General features: G+C 52.9%; 11 protein-coding genes across 11 annotated transcripts; 6 read left to right on the top strand and 5 right to left on the bottom strand.

The window, feature by feature from the left end:
• Window positions 1-723: 723 nt before the first annotated feature.
• On the bottom strand, window positions 724-2,279 carry BD324DRAFT_636193 (hypothetical protein). Its single transcript, XM_022016875.1, has 8 exons — window positions 2,244-2,279; window positions 2,138-2,168; window positions 1,958-2,085; window positions 1,746-1,851; window positions 1,615-1,708; window positions 1,569-1,580; window positions 1,316-1,534; window positions 724-1,276 (listed from the first exon to the last, which is right to left on the bottom strand). The coding sequence occupies exons 1-8, from the start codon at window positions 2,269-2,271 to the stop codon at window positions 923-925; spliced, it is 972 nt and encodes a 323-aa protein (XP_021868774.1). The 5' UTR covers window positions 2,272-2,279; the 3' UTR covers window positions 724-922.
• A 238-nt stretch (window positions 2,280-2,517) lies between these two features.
• Window positions 2,518-4,988, bottom strand: BD324DRAFT_155052 (cytochrome P450). The gene is made up of 9 exons (XM_022012040.1): window positions 4,016-4,988; window positions 3,884-3,949; window positions 3,726-3,828; window positions 3,593-3,672; window positions 3,403-3,527; window positions 3,171-3,361; window positions 2,950-3,115; window positions 2,802-2,900; window positions 2,518-2,728 (listed from the first exon to the last, which is right to left on the bottom strand). Exons 1-9 carry the CDS (start codon window positions 4,793-4,795, stop codon window positions 2,632-2,634), a joined length of 1,707 nt encoding a protein of 568 aa, XP_021868773.1. The 5' UTR covers window positions 4,796-4,988; the 3' UTR covers window positions 2,518-2,631.
• Window positions 4,989-5,718: 730 nt separating this feature from the next.
• On the top strand, window positions 5,719-6,940 carry BD324DRAFT_653283 (hypothetical protein; the record flags this gene model as incomplete). The annotated part of the gene is made up of 3 exons (XM_022018637.1): window positions 5,719-5,979; window positions 6,029-6,642; window positions 6,679-6,940. 3 exons carry the CDS (start codon window positions 5,719-5,721, stop codon window positions 6,938-6,940), a joined length of 1,137 nt encoding a protein of 378 aa, XP_021868772.1.
• Window positions 6,941-7,282: 342 nt separating this feature from the next.
• BD324DRAFT_643451 (dehydratase family protein 2) lies at window positions 7,283-9,313 on the top strand (the record flags this gene model as incomplete). The annotated part of the gene is made up of 6 exons (XM_022017546.1): window positions 7,283-7,319; window positions 7,363-7,481; window positions 7,694-8,128; window positions 8,164-8,846; window positions 8,881-9,185; window positions 9,219-9,313. 6 exons carry the CDS (start codon window positions 7,283-7,285, stop codon window positions 9,311-9,313), a joined length of 1,674 nt encoding a protein of 557 aa, XP_021868771.1.
• An 853-nt stretch (window positions 9,314-10,166) lies between these two features.
• BD324DRAFT_610094 (transmembrane proteins 14C-domain-containing protein) lies at window positions 10,167-10,774 on the top strand (the record flags this gene model as incomplete). Its single annotated transcript, XM_022014187.1, has 6 exons — window positions 10,167-10,203; window positions 10,241-10,316; window positions 10,352-10,434; window positions 10,468-10,542; window positions 10,563-10,678; window positions 10,712-10,774. The coding sequence occupies 6 exons, from the start codon at window positions 10,167-10,169 to the stop codon at window positions 10,772-10,774; spliced, it is 450 nt and encodes a 149-aa protein (XP_021868770.1).
• On the top strand, window positions 10,434-11,471 carry BD324DRAFT_154723 (hypothetical protein). Its single transcript, XM_022012038.1, has 6 exons — window position 10,434; window positions 10,468-10,542; window positions 10,674-10,678; window positions 10,712-11,069; window positions 11,107-11,185; window positions 11,225-11,471. The coding sequence occupies exons 4-6, from the start codon at window positions 10,823-10,825 to the stop codon at window positions 11,340-11,342; spliced, it is 444 nt and encodes a 147-aa protein (XP_021868769.1). The 5' UTR covers window position 10,434; window positions 10,468-10,542; window positions 10,674-10,678; window positions 10,712-10,822; the 3' UTR covers window positions 11,343-11,471.
• Window positions 11,047-12,637, bottom strand: BD324DRAFT_683449 (hypothetical protein; the record flags this gene model as incomplete). The annotated part of the gene is made up of 7 exons (XM_022019187.1): window positions 11,047-11,185; window positions 11,225-11,551; window positions 11,588-11,675; window positions 11,708-12,242; window positions 12,277-12,397; window positions 12,434-12,526; window positions 12,565-12,637. 6 exons carry the CDS (start codon window positions 12,635-12,637, stop codon window positions 11,349-11,351), a joined length of 1,113 nt encoding a protein of 370 aa, XP_021868768.1. The 3' UTR covers window positions 11,047-11,185; window positions 11,225-11,348.
• On the bottom strand, window positions 12,637-15,957 carry BD324DRAFT_636170 (hypothetical protein). The gene is made up of 12 exons (XM_022016874.1): window positions 15,810-15,957; window positions 15,598-15,761; window positions 15,344-15,560; window positions 15,070-15,308; window positions 14,691-15,034; window positions 14,238-14,656; window positions 14,134-14,202; window positions 13,919-14,097; window positions 13,780-13,883; window positions 13,473-13,742; window positions 12,901-13,437; window positions 12,637-12,864 (listed from the first exon to the last, which is right to left on the bottom strand). The coding sequence occupies exons 1-12, from the start codon at window positions 15,928-15,930 to the stop codon at window positions 12,672-12,674; spliced, it is 2,856 nt and encodes a 951-aa protein (XP_021868767.1). The 5' UTR covers window positions 15,931-15,957; the 3' UTR covers window positions 12,637-12,671.
• An 87-nt stretch (window positions 15,958-16,044) lies between these two features.
• BD324DRAFT_646845 (putative glycolipid mannosyltransferase) lies at window positions 16,045-17,592 on the top strand (the record flags this gene model as incomplete). Its single annotated transcript, XM_022017631.1, has 5 exons — window positions 16,045-16,102; window positions 16,140-16,256; window positions 16,295-16,684; window positions 16,720-17,001; window positions 17,036-17,592. 5 exons carry the CDS (start codon window positions 16,045-16,047, stop codon window positions 17,590-17,592), a joined length of 1,404 nt encoding a protein of 467 aa, XP_021868766.1.
• Window positions 17,593-17,599: 7 nt separating this feature from the next.
• BD324DRAFT_643446 (WD40-repeat-containing domain protein) lies at window positions 17,600-18,966 on the bottom strand (the record flags this gene model as incomplete). The annotated part of the gene is made up of 8 exons (XM_022017545.1): window positions 17,600-17,820; window positions 17,854-18,106; window positions 18,140-18,285; window positions 18,322-18,422; window positions 18,456-18,538; window positions 18,572-18,722; window positions 18,758-18,820; window positions 18,857-18,966. 8 exons carry the CDS (start codon window positions 18,964-18,966, stop codon window positions 17,600-17,602), a joined length of 1,128 nt encoding a protein of 375 aa, XP_021868765.1.
• Window positions 18,967-19,009: 43 nt separating this feature from the next.
• BD324DRAFT_155475 (hypothetical protein) lies at window positions 19,010-20,661 on the top strand. Its single transcript, XM_022012041.1, has one exon. It carries the CDS (start codon window positions 19,287-19,289, stop codon window positions 20,502-20,504), a length of 1,218 nt encoding a protein of 405 aa, XP_021868764.1. The 5' UTR covers window positions 19,010-19,286; the 3' UTR covers window positions 20,505-20,661.
• The last annotated feature ends 252 nt before the right edge of the window (window positions 20,662-20,913 follow it).

The raw sequence follows: 20,913 nt of genomic DNA, 5'->3' as shown, positions 1-20,913 counted from the left end.
TTCCCACTAAAGGTCCATCGGATCACACTCTCCCCGCTAGCGTTGAAGAAATTCAAAAGGCATCACTGGGTTTAGAACACTTGTGCACCTCCTCGCGTCGTAATCCACTTTGAAAGGCAGACCCTCTGTCGAGGAGGGAGAGAAGTTGATGTTGGCCTCCAAACCACAGAGTAAGCCCCATCGTGTTACCCTCAATCCACCAAAGTGGTGGATCATATCGGGCAAATCGTATAACTATGGCTATGAGCAGAACGGCAAGGAGCCACTTTCGTCACTGGACTTGGCTCATATCTTCGCCTAAGACTGCCAGGTGAATAAAGCGGCCCCTTGGCGAGCTCAGCTTCGAGTCGGCAACAGCCGGTCGGTGCTATCAATCTCGACGGACTCCCTCAGCACCTCGATCTTGGGCGAGGTCGCTTTCCAATTTTGAGGGATCGTCGAGTGACTTGCATCCGACGGCGACTCGAGCTGAAAAGCATCGCGGCTCCGGGGACTTTTCCCACAGCGAGAAGATGGTACGAGCGAGATGGACAGAATCCACTCGTCGACCTGTGCGTGAGCTGCGACGACGATTCTTGTGAGCTTGAGAGGTGTAGAAGAGGAAAGCTACGAAATTTGGTCTACCTGTTCTTCCCAAAAAGGGGGGATCGCTTAAGGTAAGGCAGTAGTGGCGGTGAGATGTTCTTTGACGAGCCTGATGTGACCTGCGGTTGAATCACATTCGACTTTTGCTCAAATACCCCTGACACACGCTCAGAAAGAGATCTGGCATGATACGAGCAGCACAGACTCCCAAGTGGTGGCCGAGGAACCGGGCCTTTCAAGCCCTTACCGCTGAATGACCCTGACGTTGGTTCTGCCACTCGTATAGCATGTGTCACGTTGAGCCTGAACGCCTCGCCTGTGTCATGCTATCTTGCATCTAGTATCCGATAGCCTCCCAAGCCTCGTCCAGTGTCTGCTTGCCTCTCTTCTGTCCATTTTCCTTCAGCACACGCATTCTCTCGAGCTCCTCCGCCTTCCACTTGGCTTGAATCTGAAGTCGTAGCGGCACTACCTCCTTCCTCTCTCCCACCAATTTGAAGTCGTAACCTTCCGATGCGTCCGCTCCCAGTTCCCTCATCGTTTTGAGCTCGACGAGTGAGTAGTCTTCCGAAGAAGACCTCTTGAACTTGAACGGCTCAGTGAGTGAGATGGGTGGATTGGTGATGACTCGAACCGCTCGAAGATGGTTCCTCGAAGCGGTATGAAGCATCAAAGGGTGAAGGAGGATCACCTAAGTGTAAGTCGTGGAAGGGAGCTGTCAGGCACTCACATCACCTTTCTTCCCGGTCAGCTCGACATAGTTCTTGCACTGATTGACGGCGATGTCGTGAAATGGGAAAGCGGTCGGCATGACACCCTCCGGATGTGCTGCGAGATACCGAGCAATATGTCCCACGCCTTCAGGCGCAATGATTGTTCCACCCCCGTTCGGTACGACGTCGGAGAACAATGGGACGACGAGAAGGCCCTGCTCGGGACTGTCGAGAAACTATGGTCAGATGGATTTCTGTGGGCAATCTTACATGGAGGAAGAACTCGAGGTCAGCGGAGTTAACCTGATAGACTCACATCGCCATCGCAGTGCCACCTCTTGAGCTCTGTAGGGTGTGTCGTCCTCTCTGGTGGGAACTCTTCGCTGCCAAGATTGACAATGAAGCCGTCACTGAGACGTTCAGCAACAGCGTCTTGATCTCGCTCACCTCCAAGACCGCTTGTCATCGTCTATACGCTCCGCGCCGCCAACCAAGTCGCAAATTGCGTCCCAGGCCGTTGGTGCAAATTTGCTCACGAGCTCGGTCTTGTGGTCTTTACGCGAAAGCGTCGAGTCAGCAGGGTCCGTGAGATGCAAAAATTGACAAGGGCATTGAATTGCTCAACGGCTACGGCTCTGTCGCCACACTCCCCCACTCACGAGGCATATTGGTCCACTCTCTCGTCCAAGTGGACTGGTCATGGGGGTCCATGCCCAGTCGTACCCACATGTCTCGTGTCCACTCGTCAGCCTGAGCCGGTGTGAAAGCTTGTGGCAGATGAATGAAGCTAATGCGAAGGACAGTCAGGTCATCGTTCGCGTCCCCACCCTGAGACTAACCCATGCTGAAGGAAATGGTCGACCTGCTCGTCTGATCGTAGTGGTTAGCAGGCGAGCTTCTTGAACTCTAGGTGCATACAGTGCTATCGCTATGCTGTCCACTCACCCGTTAAAACTTTGTATCTTCTGGTCATGATGGAGTATGGTAGAGAGATGGATGACAGGCCCACCCACAAGTGGAGGCGATATCCGATCTCGCGGCCAATTGTGCGGAGGACCGATTCGCCCGATAATAGGCCGATGGCACATGAAGGCCTCTACGAAAGCGAGGACCAGCTGCACTATAACCTCGACGGTAAATGCCAGTGCGGGCACCGCGGTCTGATCGCAGCAAGGAGCCTGCCATGATGGTAGGAATTTCAATCTCGGCTGCAGGTAAGCCCAGAAAAACTGCTGTCTGACATCGTTGAACAAGATACAGGGAACAGGCTACATTTCTCGGGCAGTACTACGTGTTGGGACCAGAGCACAAAGCGATCTGCTGCATGTCGCAATCACTCGTCTTGAATGATAGGTGTGAAGATGGTCGGAATATAAGTAGCTACCTTCCCATTGATCTTCCACTGTCTTATGTCTGCCACGGTGTGTGTCCTGAGTTTGGCGATATCAGCATAATGCCTGCCTATTACGATATAGCCCGCGTATGGGAGATAGAGATACTCACCATACTTCTACGTTCTGGTCCTTTGGTTCTGAGATCTCGAATGACCTGACCATGACGAAGATGAAGGCTCGCATAAACGCGAGAGGAAACTGGTAGACACTACCCAGCTGTGAGCTCATGTTTCTGCAGATTTTACTAGACGACTCACGGACAGCCACGTCCTCCACCTGAAAATCCTACTGAGGATCCCCATGCTGCGTGAAGTGCTACTCCGCCGTCCACCTTCTCACAGCTCCCACCCAAATGACGTTCAGGTCGGAATGCTTCGGGATCAGAACCGTACAATGACTCGTCCTGTGCGACTTGGTATACGGCTGTCTCAATTCAGTCATGATGTTCAACTCATCTATGGTCAAGCCGTCGACTCACCGACTGAGACGTCCGTTCCAGCATGTACTGTTATCGAGTCCACAGTCTTTCCATTGGACATTTGAATGGGATCTCGGAGAGGTACCACACTGGTACGCGTACAAGTCCGTTCAATTGTTGTGTAAGGGTTGTTGATCCTGACAATCTCTTCGATGAACGCTTCGAGGTATTTGACCTTCGACAGATCTTCCCTGAACAAACATCAGCGACATTTGAGCGGGTATTGACTCACAGTGACGGCTCATCTGGCAATGCGGACAGCTCATCTCGAAGTCTCGCTTGTATGTCCGGAGAGATTGCCAGTCGATGAAGAATCTCGGTATCTATCAAGCGGGAGACATCCATGGTGGCAATTATCTTCTTCACAGTCAGCTGAAGCTCCCTTCGGCCTTCCTGGGTGACCTGAAAGAAAAAACCCTCACTGCGAGAGGAACATTGTCCACTAAATCTTCATCTGAAATCTTCTGATTCTCGGGGATGTCGTTTGCCATGTTGTATCTACCTATACGCAGGTCAACATGTAGGCGCAGTTAACCAAGCCAAGACAAGACTGACACCAGGAGGTAATGATATCATCACCCATCTCGTCGATTTCTTCAACCTTCAGGTCGTGACCAAAAGCTCCGGTGATCTTCGCCTGCTTCTCCCGGAGTACCCTCTGAAACGCGATCCGTAAGCGATCTTTACGCGGAGGCCCAAGTTCTTCCTCTTACCTTTCCAAAATTAGCAATACAACGTCTGTTATGCTGATGCTTTCTCCATCTCCCGGAGGGGAGAATCTGCAACACGAATTAGCTCGGGTTAGAAAGCACGCTGGCAAAGTTCGCGAAGCCGTGGCCACTCACTCTATGCGTGTGCAGATCCCACCACCTCAAAGACTGTCTCGACTTCAGGTATTCGGCGAGAATATCTTGGAACTCCTTTGGTTTCCCGTTGACGATCTCCTCATCGGTAAACCCAAAGACGATCTTACTGAGGATGCCCATCTGGAAAGCGATCACATGAGGCGCGGGATTGAACGGCTGCCCGTTGACCACTTCCGATGCCTGGGAGATCTCCTGTTTGACTTTGTTGGCGACTTTCAGCATTTGAGGGAATTTCGCTCTCATAGCGGCCAATGATGCCGAACGACCGTACACAGCCCGAATTCTCTGTCGCCGTTCGCCATGGACGCCTGGGAGGGCTCCATTCAGGCCCATCAGCTTGAAAGCTTTACTGAACCTGGGACTGCCTTCAAAGTCGTTGATGTTGGCGAATACATGGCGAATGAATGAGGGATCCTTGGTAAGTATCACAGGTCGATAGTAAGGAGCGACTCGGATGAGCATCGTTGATCCATAGGTTTTGAACCATTCTCGCCATGTACTGCCATATGGCTTACCGAGACTGAGTGATGAGTGGTCATGCTTGAGAGATAGACCGGGAGGCGCTGAAGAATGATCAGTCCTTGTGAAAGACGGATGGAAATTACATCGCTCACATGGCAAGTGATTGTAAGGCGTCAGCACTCGGGCACGGAGGATCCATGCGACACCCAATAGCAAGCCGGCGACGGCGATATCAAGGGCAGCAATAACGGGAAAAAGCTCTCCAAAGGAGGATCGGTACAGACCAAAGGCGGACATGGCGACTTTGACGATCTAGAAGAGAACGCTGTATGAGGAACGGATGGATCGCAATGCTCGTATATATGTGTACTCAAGGTACTTTGACCATGTTTCCTCCATGCTCCCCGACGCATTGCAGGAGATCCATCCCCTTGACTGATCCTCGATGTTGTAGATCCAATGCCGGATAAACCGAGGCCGATAGATAATAACCCTATCGAGGTTGACTGTGCTTCTAATTAGGGAACGATCTCAGATCTTCTGATCAAGACCCAATTGGGAAGAAGACAAAGGCTTCAAATGCTGCACCAGAGCGACGGTGGGTGTCCCCCATTCTAATCCGTCCCAGAGCGGATGCCGTTGCATCGGCGGCCTGATGCTTGATCTCAAGCGATCGGGCGATTTCAGCGATTCTCACTGAAATAGGCAGGTGGAATACGGCCGCGGTGTGGTGATAAGTGGGTACCAGTCGAGCGAGAACACAGGTGGGGGCTGGGCAGACACAGATTCGACATCCGCCTCTGAAGAATATGCGTGACTTTACATGCCAATGTGCTCGGTCTGAGGGCCTCAGTTGGCTTCATGCACACAATTGAGAGAGACCGCCTGAAAATTGCACCCATGACAGGAGCAAGAGGCGTACAACATGACTGGTGGCATCAGGGCGTGTCTCCAACGGGAAGCGAGCAGTCAGCGGCCAGGAGGCTCGGTGGTGATTTGCCATAATTCTATCTAGGCCGCAGTATACTCATCCAGGAGTGTCCATCGCATAGCATCCCGCCTGTGCTGACAGGTGGTGATCTGCACTCCCCGCTGTCGGACCCCGTAGATCCCATTCCATAATATTGTATTGTGATTTTACGCGTTGGAAAATCAATCGATTGCAACTCACGTCTCGTATTCTCTCCACGCCACCGCATGACCCTTGACCCTATATCACGATGAGCGCCTCAGGTCTCAACATCGTCCACAACTCTCATCCTCTCGTCGACATGGAATCGAATGACCCCCTTGGGCCGTTGGGCCCAAGTTCTCGCTTGGCCCTTCGACGCGCAACACTGGCGGATGACCCATCTGCTCGAAGAGGATCTGCTCGCGCTCGATTGGCTCGACCAGAGACGTCTGACTCGACACGGAGTAACGGGTCTGGCCCAAGTGCACTGGATACGACCAAGGAGGATGAGGCGATGTTGAAGTGGAGGGTGAGCATCCTGGCGGGAAGTCTCGGTGTCCTGGCTGATTCGTGGACAGAAATGGATCGTTGAGCAGTCGAATCAAGAATCTACACCCAAGAAGAAGCCTATCCCACTCGTGTCTCTCAAGCACGGTTCCTCTTCTGAATATACTCCGTCACTCTCCCCGCTTCCTACTCCCGACGTCGACTTCTACACCACTGAATCAGTCAGAGCCTTACGTGACGTGGAGCTTGCTGTCGACCACAGCAAAGTTCGGCCTCTAGCCTCTGCAAATCCCTTCTCAGATATTACTTCCCGTCTTGGATCACGCAGGATACGTCCGCTCGTCCTGGAGCTAGTACAAGCGCTGGGACATTATGTCGACGCGCTGTGGTTCGTCCTATATCCGGATAGACCATGTCCTTGGATACAAACCTCCAGAACGATTCAAGCTGTCCAGGAAGGGAAGAAACTGGGCTATGTGAATGTTCCAACGGGTGATGATGTCGTCTTTTGGGGGAACGAGGTAGAGCACGCTATTCGCGAGGTGGACGAAGCAGTTGGCATCTACAAGGGAGTCGGGTGGGCATTCAGAAGCGCAATGGAAGAAGGTGGTTATGGCAATGTCACGGTCGGAGATCCGAATAGTGATGTGATGAGGCTACTAAAGGATCTGGAAGATACTTTATGGTGAGGAAGAAGCTTGTATAAAAGCTGACAGCTCAGGGGTGAAGCTCTACCCCGGCCGACAGACTTATCCTACGAGATACCGTACGATTTTGATCCGTATGCCTCCTACGCGGTGCCTCCTGCAGTTGTCATGGTCGCCGCCCCGAGCAGGGGGTATCATGTGATTGATCTAGGCGAGTTTGCCGGTGGAGACGAAGAGGTGTCATTGGCAGAAATCGGCAGGAGGAGACACGCCGCGTGGTTGAAGGCAAAGGCGGAGAGGGCCAGAGTGATTGAGCCGAGTGCTACAGATGTGTAGACTGGGGCAGAGTGATGTGCGGTACCGTCTGAGGAGGACATCGGACATCTAGGCTCAATCAAAGCCTTTCATGTTCGATGAACAGGCCAACGACACGCTTCAGAAAATAGTCTTGTATACATACAAAGGGGACAACATGGCAAAACTGTGGCGGTCATTCTTGTTGTCCTGAGACCACAGCGAGCACCTACCCTATTTGCCCTCCTCCGCTGCCCTGGCCACTGCTACTCCGCTATCGCTGGCGAGGTCGCTCGATATGCTCTCGGTGAAGGCCGATCCGGTCCGGGCTTCGGAGTTCATCTTGAGCTGCCAATCAACTCGTTCACTGCACCTTGCTTCCTCATGGAGACCAAGGAAGGATCTTCAGGTCTACGATCAGGTACATTCTTTTTCCTGGCCAGCATGACTGACTCTCGTTCCAGGCTTGACCAACTATGGAGACGACGAGTTCTCCTCGTTCCTCCGAAAAGCGTTCATCAAAGGAGCCGGATACACAGACGATGCGCTGAATAGACGAATTATCGGCATCGTAGACACGAGAGTGAGTCATCTACACCAGCTGTAGACAACTGATCAGACCTCCCTCGCTCGTTCTCACCTTCTCTGTGCCCCACCTCGCTCGGACTGAATGGACCGCTTGTGATATCCTATGGTGCGATACACTACTGACGACCTACTGTCCACCGTCTCGCCGCATTCATTTACTGAACTTTGCGCTCCACCAAATACGCTTTCTACGCACACCCCACTCAGTCGGGCTTCAACCCGTGTCACGCCAATGTTCCTGCCCTGGTCGAGGCCACTTCCCGTGGCGTCATGCTCTCTGGCGCTCTCCCCGTTCCTTTCCCCACCATCTCCTTACACGAGTCTTTCGCCCATCCCACCAGCATGTTCTTACGCAATCTCATGTCGATGGACGCAGAAGAGATGATCCGGGCCCAACCAATGGATGCTGTGATCCTTATTGGCGGCTGTGATAAGACAGTCCCCGCTCTGCTCATGGGGGCCATATCAGCTGATATACCTGCCATTCAGCTGGTCACTGGTCCCATGGTCACCGGGAATCATCGTGGCACTCGTGTTGGCGCATGTACAGATTGCAGACGGTATTGGGGAATGCATCGTGCGGGTGAGATTGATCTGGAGGAGATCGTCTCAGTGGGGAATGAATTGGTCCCAAGTGCAGGAGTGAGCAAGACCATTCCCTATCGTATTGACATCAGACCTGTGGGGTTATGGGCACAGCATCGACGATGGCATGTATCACAGAGGCGCTGGGTATCGCACCTCTCGGCAGTGCCACTGCTCCAGCCAATGTCAGTCAGCGCCTGCGTATTGCAGAGATCACAGGCAAGATAGCCACGGGGTCACTTCCCAGACCGTCCGAGATCCTCACTCGAAAGGCGTTCGAAAACGCCATCATCCTTCTTCAGGCTCTTGGCGGGAGTACCAATGCAGTGGTCCACCTTCTTGCCATGGCTGGTCGAGTCAAGGGCGTGAACTTGACCCTGGACGATTTTGACAGACTTGGTCGGACAACACCTCTGCTCGTCGATCTGAAACCGAGCGGACAGAATTACATGGAAGATCTGTTCAAGGCCGGAGGCGTCCCCGTCATCCTCCGGCAGCTCAATCTTCACTTTGACATCCTCACCGTGACAGGCAGGACGCTCGGCGAAGAGCTAGCCTCGTGGCCGACATTCGACCAGACGATCGTTCGCCCTCTGGGGACATATTCCTCCCTCATCGTCTTACGGGGCAACCTCGCAGACAGCTGCATTCTGAAGCAATCAGCAATGGACCCAAGACTCAAGTCGCACGAAGGCATGGCCTGTGTCTTTGCCGACCTCGATGATTTGATCAAGAGAATCGACGACCCAGATCTTGATGTGGATGAAGACAGCGTGTAAGCTAACAAAACCGTCGATTGCTGACATCAGATTGGTCCTGCAAAACATTGGCCCCGTCGGCAACCCTGGAATGCCAGAAGCCGGTTACATACCCATACCGAAGAAGCTCGCTCAAAGGGGCGTCAAGGACATGTTGCGCATTTCCGACGGGCGAATGTCGGGGACAGCGGGAGGCGCAGTCATCTTACACGTCACCCCGGAGGCGGCGGTCGGTGGGGTCCTGGCCATCGTCCAGGACGGAGACAGGATCAAGCTGGACGTGGAAACACGCCGTTTGGACCTGCTAGTCTCGTCGCAGGAGATCGCAACGAGATTGACAGCGTGGCGTTCCGGGGGTCGAGCTGCGGATATGGAGCGCGGAAAGAGAGTCAGAGGATACAGAGGACTTTATCGACGGAGCGTGCTGCAGGCGGACAAGGGCGCAGACTTTGACTTTCTGACGGGTGAGGCAGGGTTAGAGTGATCGGCGTACTGCCACAGTCGGTACGCGTACCCCTCACGGGGAACAGAGCTGCATCTCCATCGGAATCGGAGATACACGTATCGTGCTTTGCACACACCCCTTCCAGTCCAAAAAGACAATGTGCGACCGCTGTGGGTACATGTTTCCAGAAATTCTCTGACCAGCGTGAACCAGTTCAGAAGGTTAGGATGTATTTCATGCGGGGGTCTGTATATGAAGAGCACTGGTCTGAGAGTCTAATATAATTATCGCGAAATGTAAAAAGAAGGTCGTCCCTGAGCGTCTCTCACTAAGCCTCTCCTCTTGGGGGTGGCAGAGGATTCGGAGGGAGGTGGCATAGGGCCCTGAAGAGGTGAGCTGGGGCGGGGTGTCGACGTAGGGGAGGCGGGACGGGGTCGCTTGAATCGCCCCATCCTGCGGAGGACCTCTTTCTGAATCCTGAGCTCCTCATCCCTATACTTCTGCCCTGCCCGTCCCGTTGACACCAAAGTGTTCACAACTCCTTGGGTATTGCCGGTTGAGCCTCCGCGAGCCGGCGTCTTGCTGATTGCACCCCCTTGGTCGCCATCTGTGATTTTGGGGGTCGATTTTGGTATCTCCTCAGGCAAAAAAGATGTTTCCTTCGGGGAAGTTCCCACAGATAGGTCGTGTTCCAAAGATTGCGTCTCCATCTTGCGATGGGCGACGACGTTAGGATGTTTTTTGCAATCAGCAAAAGGTTCCGTCTCGGATTTCTCCTCATTGACAGGAACTCTAACCCTAGCAAAAGGACTGAAGGACGACGAAACAGTTGATTGGCGGCAGATCCCGACATAACGTATTAAATGTTTCTCTTGAACCTATCACCACCATCATGGCACCAGTGACAACGTCAAGGACAGATGTGTTGGGTGAGAGAGTGAAGAGGATGAATGATGCTGACGATAGGCTACGGATATGCTGTGCTGCTCGGTCTCGGAGGGCTGATTGGACTTTTACGACGCGGGTCCGTCATGTCCCTCTTGTGAGTCATGTTGCGAGGTGTTTCTGACGGCTCAGGGGAGGTGGGATGGGAGCTTTGGGAGCAGCATACGGGGCATCGAGAACGAGCCAGAATGCCGATGATGTGGTCCCGGCGCTAGGTTAGTCCACCTGCTGTGCGCCGCTGAATATAGGTGTCGCGTGGGCAATGTTCGCCCTCATGGGGATGAGATTCATGAGGTCCAGAAAGTTCATGCCAGCAGGTTTGGGTGAGCGAACGGATCTGCAGGCTTTGATCAGAGGGCTGATATGAGACCTGTTCTCATCGCTGTTGTGTTTTGCTCGGCTCACCATCCTGCCAACTCTTCTTGTATTGCCTGTCCGCAACCCCTCCCATCAGTCACCGTAAGTTCCCTTCACATGCCTCTCTGACGACAGCTCGTTTCCCTCATGGTAGCAACCGTGTACACCACTCGTCTGTCTCGACGAAAGCATATCTGATCACGTATTCTGAGTGAGAGCGCCGTTGTAGACCCCGTGTGACGTGAAATGAATACGCTTCCAAAATCGACCTGGCTGCCACAAAGATGTGCATCCGAGCATTCCTTTTCTTCATCTCCATCCAGCATGCCGTCGACCCTCGCCTACATCATCCTGATTGCATGCGCGATCACGGGTGTCACTGCTCAGTTCGGCGGCTTCTTCCAAAACAACTTTCAATTCCATAATCCATTCCACCAGCATGAGGATCGCACTCCACATCGCCAACACAAAGGTTGGACAGAGATGGAGCAAAGTGAGTCTGACATTGGTCTTAAAACGCTCACGATTAGCGTCGTGCGGTGCTGGCTACCTCTGTCCTGGATCCTTAGCCTGTGTGTCTACACCGGCAGACTGTCCTTGTCCGTACCCGTGAGTCTACGCGACAGACCTTGAACTGAGCCTTCTCAGCGAGGACATCAAATGCATCCTCCCAGACCCTAGAGAACGAGATGAAGGAGAAGGCCCACCTTTTGTTTGCGTCAGAGGCTCATGTGACGAAGTCAACGCATTCTCCAAGAAGATATAGAATGCATCAATAGACTGGAAACTCTGGATCTACATCACGACTCCACGCGACTAGCCCTCCTCTCAGATCTTTCACCGTACCTCCTGCTTCCTGTACTTTCTCCGCGGCGAGAAGCGAGTCATTTCCCTGCCTACAGACGAAAACAATCTGGCCTGGATACCGTCGAGTCATCTCGTCCGGATGCGCAAGGATATCCGCGAGAGGAACATCTTATGGTTAGCCTTATCTCGTAGGGATATCCTCACTGTGACTCGACTCTAGAGCACAGATACCGAACTCTGTAGGCGGGCGTGTGTCCACGATCGTGACAGAATCCTGTATAGCGTGTAGTTCCTACATGTCAGCCGCGTCGCACTCTGACTCACCTTCGGGGACACTCTCTCCACTGCTGTCGTCGTCTTTGTCGAACACTCGCCCACTCTTATTTCCGGTGCTTCACCTCCCGCACATGAGCAAGTGGGACGCTGCGAGCGTAGCTTGATACTTCTCAACGGGGTCCCGAGCCTCATCATGTGCATATATCCATCTCCATGACCCAGTATCTCCTTGATCGCTTCACCAGCCATTCCACATCCCACCATACCCGTTACGGGTCCCCAAACGCCCACATCCGAGCATCTTCCACCTCCATCGCCTATGACTGCTGGCCACATACAACGGTAGCAGGCTCGTCTCTTCCCGTTCATTACACCTCCATAGACCGCCCATTGGCCTGATGATGCGATCGCCGCTCCAGATACGAGGGGTATGTCGAGGCGGACGGCAGTGTCAGATAAAAGGTATCGAGTCTCGGGTCGATCTGTGCAGTCGATCAAGATGTCTATGCCAGACAAGAGCTCGATGGCGTTGTTGTTGTGAACGGCTTTGGGAATGGAGACGGCTTTGACGTGTGGATTGAGACTTGACATGAGACTCATAATGCAACATTGCTCACGCTTCTATGGCCATCGCCGCGGACTCGGCTTTGTTCCTCCCCACTCTGTCCGTTGTATGCAAAACCTGGCGGTGAAGATTGGACACATCCACCTCGTCATGATCGACTATCCTGATGGTCCCTGACTATGAGCTCCAACTTCAACCTCTCAGCTCACCCACACCCGCCCCTGCTAGATACTGCAAAACTGGACATCCCAGTCCACCAGCTCCGACAACAGCGACAGTCGCCCGTTTAAGCTTGAGCTGGCCTAGAGTCTCAGCTCTGTTGGTAGCACCACCCGCCCACCTGGGAGTCCCCATTCTGACTGTATCATCTGTCTTCCATATCGTTTATACTCGTCCAGACTCAATGGACGCATGGTCAAATGACAAAATATCCTTGTGAATAAATAGTTACAAAGTTTGATTGACCGGCTCTATCATGACCATCTTGACTTTGCCTCGCTGGGTGTTCTTATCCTTTTCAACGCCTACTTCCACCCTGACTCTATCAAACACGCCGATTGTCACGCCTCCCACTGTGATTATATAATTCTCCGCATCATACTCGATGTCTTTGAACATGATCAACCCCTCGAGACCAAGACTACTGTCAGCTAGGGCCTCGGACTCGTGAACCTACGCTGAGACAAATACGGCCAAACCGTTTCGAAACGTTCGAATCACGAACGCATCTTCTCGTCGAGCCGCTCCCTTCAGTGCCAGGCCGACATAGAACTCCACACTGGCTCTGCCTGCCATCTGGGCCAGTCGATGGCGCTTATTGACCACATTCAGAGTCTTCTCGATATGCGATTTGGACTGCAATGAAGGATGCAGAGGCGTATAATTGATCGCGGCTGCAAGTTGACGATGCACAAGCACATCGGCATATCGTCGGATCGGTGACGTGAAATGGGTATAAATGGGCGTTGCCAAACCATAATGCCGATAAGCCTCTTTGGAAACACTTCCTGAGCCAAAGTACTCGGCCGCCAACATGCACCTTGTCGCCATGATACGTACGAGCGTGTTGAATTCAGGACGTTGAGGATCCACGCACGCGTCTAGTGACTCTGCCAACGCTTTCGAGCTGGATACATCGAGTGTCATCCCGCGTCGTTTGTGAAGAATATCTTGAAGCGCCTCAAAGTTGGTCTTGGGAGGTTCACCATGGCGCCTGGTATCAGAGTACGTCATGAAATCACTCCTCACCTCAGAACAGCAGTTGCTGGAAAAGTCTCTTGGATCTTGGCTGCGACACTGATATTCGCAAGGAGCATGAACTCCTCCACTAACGAGTTGGTCTCCCGCAATTGCTTTTGCTCGACGTCAATTGGTTCGGCGGATTCAGAGGACGCGAGGTGGATCTTGAGCTCAGGCGAGGACAAGGAAAGTGCACCTGCTCGCATACGCGCAGCTTTAAGCTTGATGGCGAGTGTGTTCAGAAGACGGATGGACTGGGTGAGAGGATCCTTAAGAGGGCTTTCTTCGTCAGTAACGGATTCGGGGTCTGCCTCACCCATCCTTCCGGTTTTGAGCCGCTTCATACGTGAAAGCCTCTTTCGAAGCGATCACAGACTTGACAAAGCGCACATTGACAATCTCCGCATCATCATTCATTTCCTGCACGTCAGTTGGAACTGAAGCCTTTCCCTCACCCAGATCACGGAGAACGCCAACCGCTCCACAAAAGGTCTAAGCGAGCATAGGTTCGTACCAAGTAGTGCCGGCAGCATGTCGATACGCTTGTCGACCAGGTACACTGTTGTACCTCGCGATGCTGCTTCCGAGTCCATCGGATTGTTCGGGAGGACAAAGTGCGATACGTCGGCAATGTCTAGACATCAGCCTGGATTCACCATGATCCACTCACGGACACCAGCCTCGATGTTGCCATTTGGCAGCTCCCTGGCGTGCAGGGCGTCGTCGATATCTTGGCAGCCTAGGCGTCAGCTTTGGTAGACGCTTTGCCCTCACCCGGCGGGTCGATACTGCAGACGATGAGATCTCTCAAATCCTCCCTATCACGCCAGACTAGGTCTCCCTTCGGCGGCACTTTCCAGGAATCGCCTTCGACGGGCAGACAATTGAGGATTGCCTTTCCAAATGGCCTGTACGGCACCTCATACTCCAGCAGTAGACTTTCCTGTTCCGCTTCTTTGCTCTCGACTTTCCCGAGGGCACGGACAAAGTGACCATCCGGGTAACGCGAGAAAGGCGACCACGAGTCGATGGTGACGAGGATCTTCTGGTCAACGAGAGTAGGTGCCTGACGAGTCCGCAGACGGATCCTGGGGAGCGTGACGGACAGTGGTGTTGCGAACACTGTCTGCTGCGAGAGACTTGCGAGCTGAGCTTCCGGCAAGAGTGATGATCGATCCAGGTGGCACACGTAGCTGTCGTTAGTGGAGTCTTTCCTCGACGACTCACGCTCTCCAGTTCCTCTTGACGACTCCAACTACCTTGCCCGTAGGTACTGGCCGTCCCACGTTTTCTTGGATTTTCTCCTTTGCCTCCACTTCATTCTCTACATCATCGTTCCGTTGATCTACATCAGCGTCGACGACGTCTTGACCCGGTGCCCTCCATTCTGCCTTGGGTAGAAGCTCGACCACCACGAGGTCACCTTGGACAGATCGGTTCATTGCCTGTCGTCCGGCCAGCAGGATACCACTGACTGTGCCCTCGAGATAATTGTATTGACTGGCATTGAAGTATCCTTGAACAAATCTCCCAGTCTTGATGCCAGCATTCAAGACATCTTGCGAGAGATACTGGGCGATCAGCAAAGCCTTGATGAGCCGCTCACCTCTTCGTATACTCTTCTACCTCGGGTCACAACTTCCGCATCGACTCCTCCGACCACCAAATCGACCAGATCTTGTCTGACTTCGGGCACCAGACCGTCCACGTAGGTTTTCGTATTACAGCAAACGAGTCCTTCAGCTTCGGCAAGCTCTCGATTTCTCCGATCGTCGGTCAGCAACACGATCAAAGGATGACCAATTGGCAAGTGCTGATTGTAGAAATGACAGGTCAAGCGGATGGCTTGCAATGAGCAAAAGCCTTCAGATCCTCCTTACCTCGATCATTCCTATCGTTCGGACCTTCATTCTCCTCGGCATGCGTCGCTGTCTCTCTACGCTCCTCGTTCCACCAGATCCAGACTTTTCGCTCATCATCTTGCACTAGTTGCTGCAGGCGATTATACAATGGCAAAGAGCGATGTCGTGTCTCTCTTATCGTTGTCGAAGGTATAATCAAGGCAAGATCCGGCGGGAAAGCCTCGAGCAAGTCCATCTGAATGTCAGCTCCTCTCAAGAGTGATGCCTCTCACCTGATGTAAGACTATGTTGGTATCGATGACGAGGTAATGAGGATCGATCTTCGTATGCCGATATCCTTTCTGTAGCACAGGTTTGTATCCTGGAAGGTCCCGACACTGATCGCATCCTTCGAATCCACAAGGGATATCGTCTCGTACATATCGTTCACGTAGGACTAAAGAATTGGTCAGCCAGAGAGAGGGTTTCGCCTGTCAAAGCTCACAGGACAGGACCTTGCCCTTGGCTGTCTTTTTCAGAAACTTGTTCTGAGCCAGTCCTAGATCAGCTCGGGTTCGCTTGAGGATCGTGATGGGCGGATGAGATGGTCCCGCTGTCGTCATCATGTTCAAGTGTGAGATAGATAGAATGAATGAAAGCTTGAAATCTTCGCTGGCGGAATCGGCTCTTCAAAAATTGGTGTGGAATCCTCTGTCCTGCTGTCCGATTGCACCTTCATCATGAAGGCGAGCGAAAAGAAGCTACGCATAGGCTTCATACATCCCGACCTAGGCATAGGTGCGTCTTGCTCCCTGATGTATGCTGCTGACATCAGGCGGCGCCGAAAGACTTGTCGTTGACGCAGCCGTATCACTGCAAAAACGAGGTCACAATGTGACCATTTTCACCTCTCGCCATGATCCAAAGCGTTGCTTTGAAGAAACCAGAGATGGTAAGCTGACTGACTGCCCAGCTCAGCTTATGCTATAGGTACACTCCGTGTCCATGTCCTGGGCGGCAGGATGCTACCGATGCGACTTCACCCACGGCTTCCCATGACTATTGTCTTCTCCATCCTTCGCTCATTGCTCCTCACCCTCCTCCTGTGCCTCTCATTGCTCATGCCGGAGCCTGCTACCTTTTTAAATCCTCTATCTCCTCTTGAGCCATTTGATGTCTTCATTGTCGATCAGCAGTCTGTCTGCGTGCCTGTACTCAGGCTGGTTGCGGGAACCCGAGTGGTCTTTTACTGTCATTTCCCGGACAAGCTATTGAGCGCTGGCTGGTCCATTGCAGCGGACGGAACAGTCAAACAAAAGGCAGATTTGGTTCGGAAATTGTACAGATGGCCAGCGGACAAGCTAGAGGAGTGGACAACAGGTAAGACACCAATTCCATGCTGTAACTGAGAGCAGGCCAATCCGACGTCATACTGGCTAACTCGCAGTTTACATCTCGGGTCTACGCCAGTGCTTTTCCTTCACTTCGAAAACGCCCACCAAAGGTTGTCTATCCGTGCATAGATCTGTCCAACTATGACAAGGCACGGAAGACGAGTCTCACCGATTCTCGTCCCACGCTTCTCTCGTTGAATCGTTTCGAGGCGAAGAAAAACGTTGAGCTGGCCATCAGATCCTTCCACGCATTGAAGACCCTCGTCCCGGAGAAATTTGCCGAGATGCGATTGGTCATTGGAGGTGGGACGTCGATGTGATTGTGCTGACGCTTCAGGCGGGTATGACGACGCAGTGCCGGACAACGTCACCACTTTGGCCCACCTTCGAGCTGAATGCAGAGAGCTAGAGCTTGACCAGGTCGAGTTTCTGCTCAACTTCACAGCTACTGAACGAAGTGCCCTTCTCAACAATCCCAACACGCTCTGCCTCCTCTACACGCCGACCAACGAACACTTTGGTATTGTGCCGATAGAGGCCGGTGCCTGCGGCTTGCCAGTACTCGCTGTCAATTCTGGTGGGCCGACCGAGACGATACTAGATGGCAAGACGGGTTTCCTACGTGAGCCGAAAACCGACGCATGGGCAGAGGCGCTCGCCAATCTGGTGACGTTGAGTCCGACACGCCGGAAAGAGATGAGCAAGACTGCCAAGGAGAGGGTCACGTCGCTCTTCTCGTTAGACACGTTGGGTCGACACTTGGAGGAATCCTGTCGCGAGGCACTGGGCAAAGGAGTCCTGAGTGACCAGCTGGGAGACAAGCTGATCTGGAGTGGAGTTTGCTTGATCGGCATGTCGCTGGTGGCGATAGCAATCACTGTCGCTTTGACCTAGCAATGTATCATGTGAAAGACCAAAGGGCGAGACCCAGCGACCGAGATACAGGCGGGAGGACGTGGGATGAATGGGTATGATCCTCATCTGATGATCCTGAGCTCTCGTTATCGGAAGCCTCTTCATCACTATCGTTGTCACTATCGGTGGAATCGATCGTCTTTCTCGAGCCCGAAGCGGTCAGGATCCAAGGCTCTAATGGGTGCATCTGGACCGATCCAATCGCGTCTGAAGGTCAGCTTTGACATTTCATGGCCTCACCATTACTCAGCGGTCGCGCGCAAACCAACTCCAGCGTTTCTGTATCCCAGATCTTGACGGTTCCACGCTGATCCCCCACTGCGAGATATCTGCCCCATGGATCGAGTCCAAAGTCCAGACGCTGATTGGTCCAGCCGTCCCTCTGCAGCCCTTTGACCGGCTTTGAGAGGTCTCTTGTGTCGAAAGCTTGGATCTCTCCTGATCTCCGAGCTGCTACCAGCATCATTGTAGGTCTGATGGGATTAAAGGCGATCTAAGGTGAGCGCCAGTCGCAGCCTTTACACACCTGTGTGACACCACCGCCGACGACTCCGTCAACATGTTGTATCGGTGCCGCTGAGCCTTCACTATACAGAGCCACAGCGCCGTTATAGTCGCCAGCAGCGAATATGCCTGAGTAGTCCGGAGCAAATGCAAGCGCAGACACAAGACCTAATCATGAGCTGCTGCTGCCTTGCGTCCACTCACCCTTCTGCGCATCTTTGGCTAGCACCAGTCGATCCGAGGTCCCATGACCAGGATTAGAGACGTCGAATACCTCGATGGCACTATCAAATCCACAGTAAAGCCTGTCGTCAACTCGAGCTCAGGTCAAAACCCACTTGCTTGCATCTGGGTTGAAAGCCAGAGAATGAGGAGCGATCACCCTCTCACGGTGATCGACGATGGGATATTGAGCTCGAATCTGACATCAGCTCTGCCTCGTAAGACAGCTCACCCTCCCGTCTGAAGCATCCACCAGTCTGACAGGCGAGTCCCGGATGCCAGCGACGAAGCAATGAGTTGCCGGATTGTCGCCTGATGCAGAGGGATACCATGATGTGGAGACGACGGCATCAGGACAGGCAATGATAGTCGTTTCTTTCAGACTGGTTATCAGCGAGTGATCAGTTTCTGAACCCACCTCTTGACTACTCTGATGATTCGATCCTCTGCCGTCACCAGAATACTAGATCCATCCGCGCACCTAGACTTGTCAACTTGGGGTGTCATTGTGGCTCACCATCTGGCAGACCTGGCAAAGTTGTTCTGTACTCTCGATTCTCCTTCTACCTTGATGTCTGCGAGACGCGTTCCTCCTCCTCCAAAATTGAATACAGGAGCAGAGGTCATTTGCAAGGTCATAAAAGCAGGATTGAACATCCTCGGTTGAATCTTTTGACCGAAATCTCGTCAGCTTGAGCGGCAACCGAATTCATCGTCAACAATTCGACTTGACAACCTCTTTCTGGCCGCTTCAAAGCCCACAATGACTGTGTCGTTCCCTCCTTGATATTGATCCTGGCCCGATGGTATCTCGCTCATCCCAGGCTGGCCCCTCGTCCAAGGGAAGCATCGATCTCGCGGCCAATTCGTAAGTCGCGCATCTCGATTCATCGCTAAAGAGCCAGTGACGAGGATGAGACGACCACAGAATACCAGATTTATGGGGTATGTCACGGACGCTGCTCACCATACTGACCATCAAGCGCAACGTTATGTCGTCAAAATCCCGATCACACGTTTCGAGCCGTGCAGGAGGGTCGAAACCGCCTCGGACACCTGGGCCTAAGGTTGGCTACAACACAATTGACAAGGCTTCCAAACCCACTACGCTGGATGGTTACAGAACGAGTGGTCCGTTCCGACCGCCGTTAAAGCAAGTGGCCCAATCGCGGCGGCCACTGACGGCAACCAACCCTCATGAATCGCACCACGGCGAAGCTTCGTCCAGCAGCCACCCCTATGGCAACGGAGGAGATAATCAAGTGCTGAATGGTCAGCCTATACCACGCTCTGGAAATGATCCTGGAGCTTTTATGCAGCATCAGAGACGCTCTCCTGACTTTCACGATAATCCTCCCTCCTCGTCTCGTACGGCGACATCGGGGCACAAGCGGAACACATCCAGCCTCTCATCCAGGTCTGCACTGTTCGCACCAGTCTTGTCAAACCCCAGCTCGGTGACAAGAGGCAGACAGATCCGATCTCAAGGCAGCTCGAGTCCAACCAAAATATCTCGTCACCGTAGCCCGGAGCAGGATCTGTCGATTCAGAATAGTAGTGATGAAGATACGATACAGGACCCCCTCGGGCCCTTCAGGAAAGAGCTAGAGGCTGAAGGGATCTATCAGATGTCCTCTCAAAAGATAGGGCCATCGAAATTCCCAAGTCGTGCACCATATGTGGAACTTCAAGAGAAGCCAGATCGCGAACCACCTTCCACCACGAATCGCAGGATCGACCTCAGTGAGAAGGGCAGCGTGAAGAAGCTTGTTAAAAATCTGGAGGAAAAGGCTCAAGACGATGAATGGGCGATCAACCAAGGACCTCCGAGACACGATATCCATCGGTCAACGGCGACGAGCTCACAGGTCTCATCAAAACCTGTTGCTGGTCAGCAGACAAGGCCACCTACTGATATACGGCCTGGTCAACCTGTACCACCATCCCTCTCAAAATCAGCGCCCACGCACTCGGCAACAGTTCAGCACATGGCCGATGTTCAACGTGCATGGATGTTGGTTGGGAACGATTATGGCTTCCCCTTCCCCTTGAAAGTTGTGAATATCGGCATCTCGGGAGACTGTATTCAACTCGATTCGGGTCCGTCCATAGGAACAGTCCTTGTCAACCCATTGGATCTTGCTCAATGCTCGGTAAATCATTAGTCGCTCCTGCCGCTCATCTCACAGATTCACATTGACAAATCCCAATGTCTGCTCATCTTACACTTGAAGTATCGGAATGCGAGAGAACTCACGGACCTTTTCACAAGATGTGGTGGCGGACGTAAGACGATTATGAAGAAGCTTGCTGACCGCAAGGTGGTCTCGAATCAGCCACCCACAATGTCGCCAAACTCGTCATTCAGTTCAACAAGGCGAGTAAAGAGGCTGTGGACTGCTGTGAACATGTCAGAAGCATGGATTTTATCTCCGAGCCCGAAGACATCCTGTGAGCATTTCCCTCCAGCTTAGTGCTGATGCCAAGCCGCGACGAGATGGAGGAAACTATGGGCACTTGCCCGCCCTCTGAAAGTTCGCATCGGTCGTCCAGGAGCTCCAATGTAGACACCGT

The sequence above is a fragment of the Kockovaella imperatae genome (assembly GCF_002102565.1).
Source record: "Kockovaella imperatae strain NRRL Y-17943 chromosome Unknown BD324scaffold_14, whole genome shotgun sequence".
Taxonomy (NCBI): domain Eukaryota; kingdom Fungi; phylum Basidiomycota; class Tremellomycetes; order Tremellales; family Cuniculitremaceae; genus Kockovaella; species Kockovaella imperatae.
Note: the sequence above shows the minus strand (reverse complement) of the source record. Positions and strands in the feature narration are given on the sequence as shown.

What these genes read in the sequence shown, in the direction of transcription:
- BD324DRAFT_636193 (XM_022016875.1), bottom strand. Translation starts at nt 2,271, where the DNA reads ATGACCAGAAGATACAAAGTTTTAACGG. An exon ending in GATGACAAGCGGTCTTGGAG is followed by an intron (nt 1,709 to 1,745) that starts GTGAGCGAGATC and finishes TGAACGTCTCAG; the next exon opens with TGACGGCTTCATTGTCAATC. An exon ending in TGACCGGGAAGAAAGGTGAT is followed by an intron (nt 1,277 to 1,315) that starts GTGAGTGCCTGA and finishes ACTTACACTTAG; the next exon opens with GTGATCCTCCTTCACCCTTT.
- BD324DRAFT_155052 (XM_022012040.1), bottom strand. Translation starts at nt 4,795, where the DNA reads ATGTCCGCCTTTGGTCTGTACCGATCCTCCTTTGGAGAGCTTTTTCCC. An exon ending in GGGATCTGCACACGCATAGA is followed by an intron (nt 3,950 to 4,015) that starts GTGAGTGGCCAC and finishes TTCGTGTTGCAG; the next exon opens with ATTCTCCCCTCCGGGAGATG. An exon ending in TGGAACGGACGTCTCAGTCG is followed by an intron (nt 3,116 to 3,170) that starts GTGAGTCGACGG and finishes GAATTGAGACAG; the next exon opens with CCGTATACCAAGTCGCACAG.
- BD324DRAFT_154723 (XM_022012038.1), top strand. Translation starts at nt 10,823, where the DNA reads ATGAATACGCTTCCAAAATCGACCTGGCTGCCACAAAGATGTGCATCC. An exon ending in TTGGACAGAGATGGAGCAAA is followed by an intron (nt 11,070 to 11,106) that starts GTGAGTCTGACA and finishes GCTCACGATTAG; the next exon opens with CGTCGTGCGGTGCTGGCTAC. An exon ending in GACTGTCCTTGTCCGTACCC is followed by an intron (nt 11,186 to 11,224) that starts GTGAGTCTACGC and finishes GAGCCTTCTCAG; the next exon opens with CGAGGACATCAAATGCATCC.
- BD324DRAFT_636170 (XM_022016874.1), bottom strand. Translation starts at nt 15,930, where the DNA reads ATGATGACGACAGCGGGACCATCTCATCCGCCCATCACGATCCTCAAG. An exon ending in CCAACATAGTCTTACATCAG is followed by an intron (nt 15,561 to 15,597) that starts GTGAGAGGCATC and finishes GCTGACATTCAG; the next exon opens with ATGGACTTGCTCGAGGCTTT. An exon ending in CCAGCAACTGCTGTTCTGAG is followed by an intron (nt 13,438 to 13,472) that starts GTGAGGAGTGAT and finishes CTCTGATACCAG; the next exon opens with GCGCCATGGTGAACCTCCCA.
- BD324DRAFT_155475 (XM_022012041.1), top strand. Translation starts at nt 19,287, where the DNA reads ATGTCACGGACGCTGCTCACCATACTGACCATCAAGCGCAACGTTATG.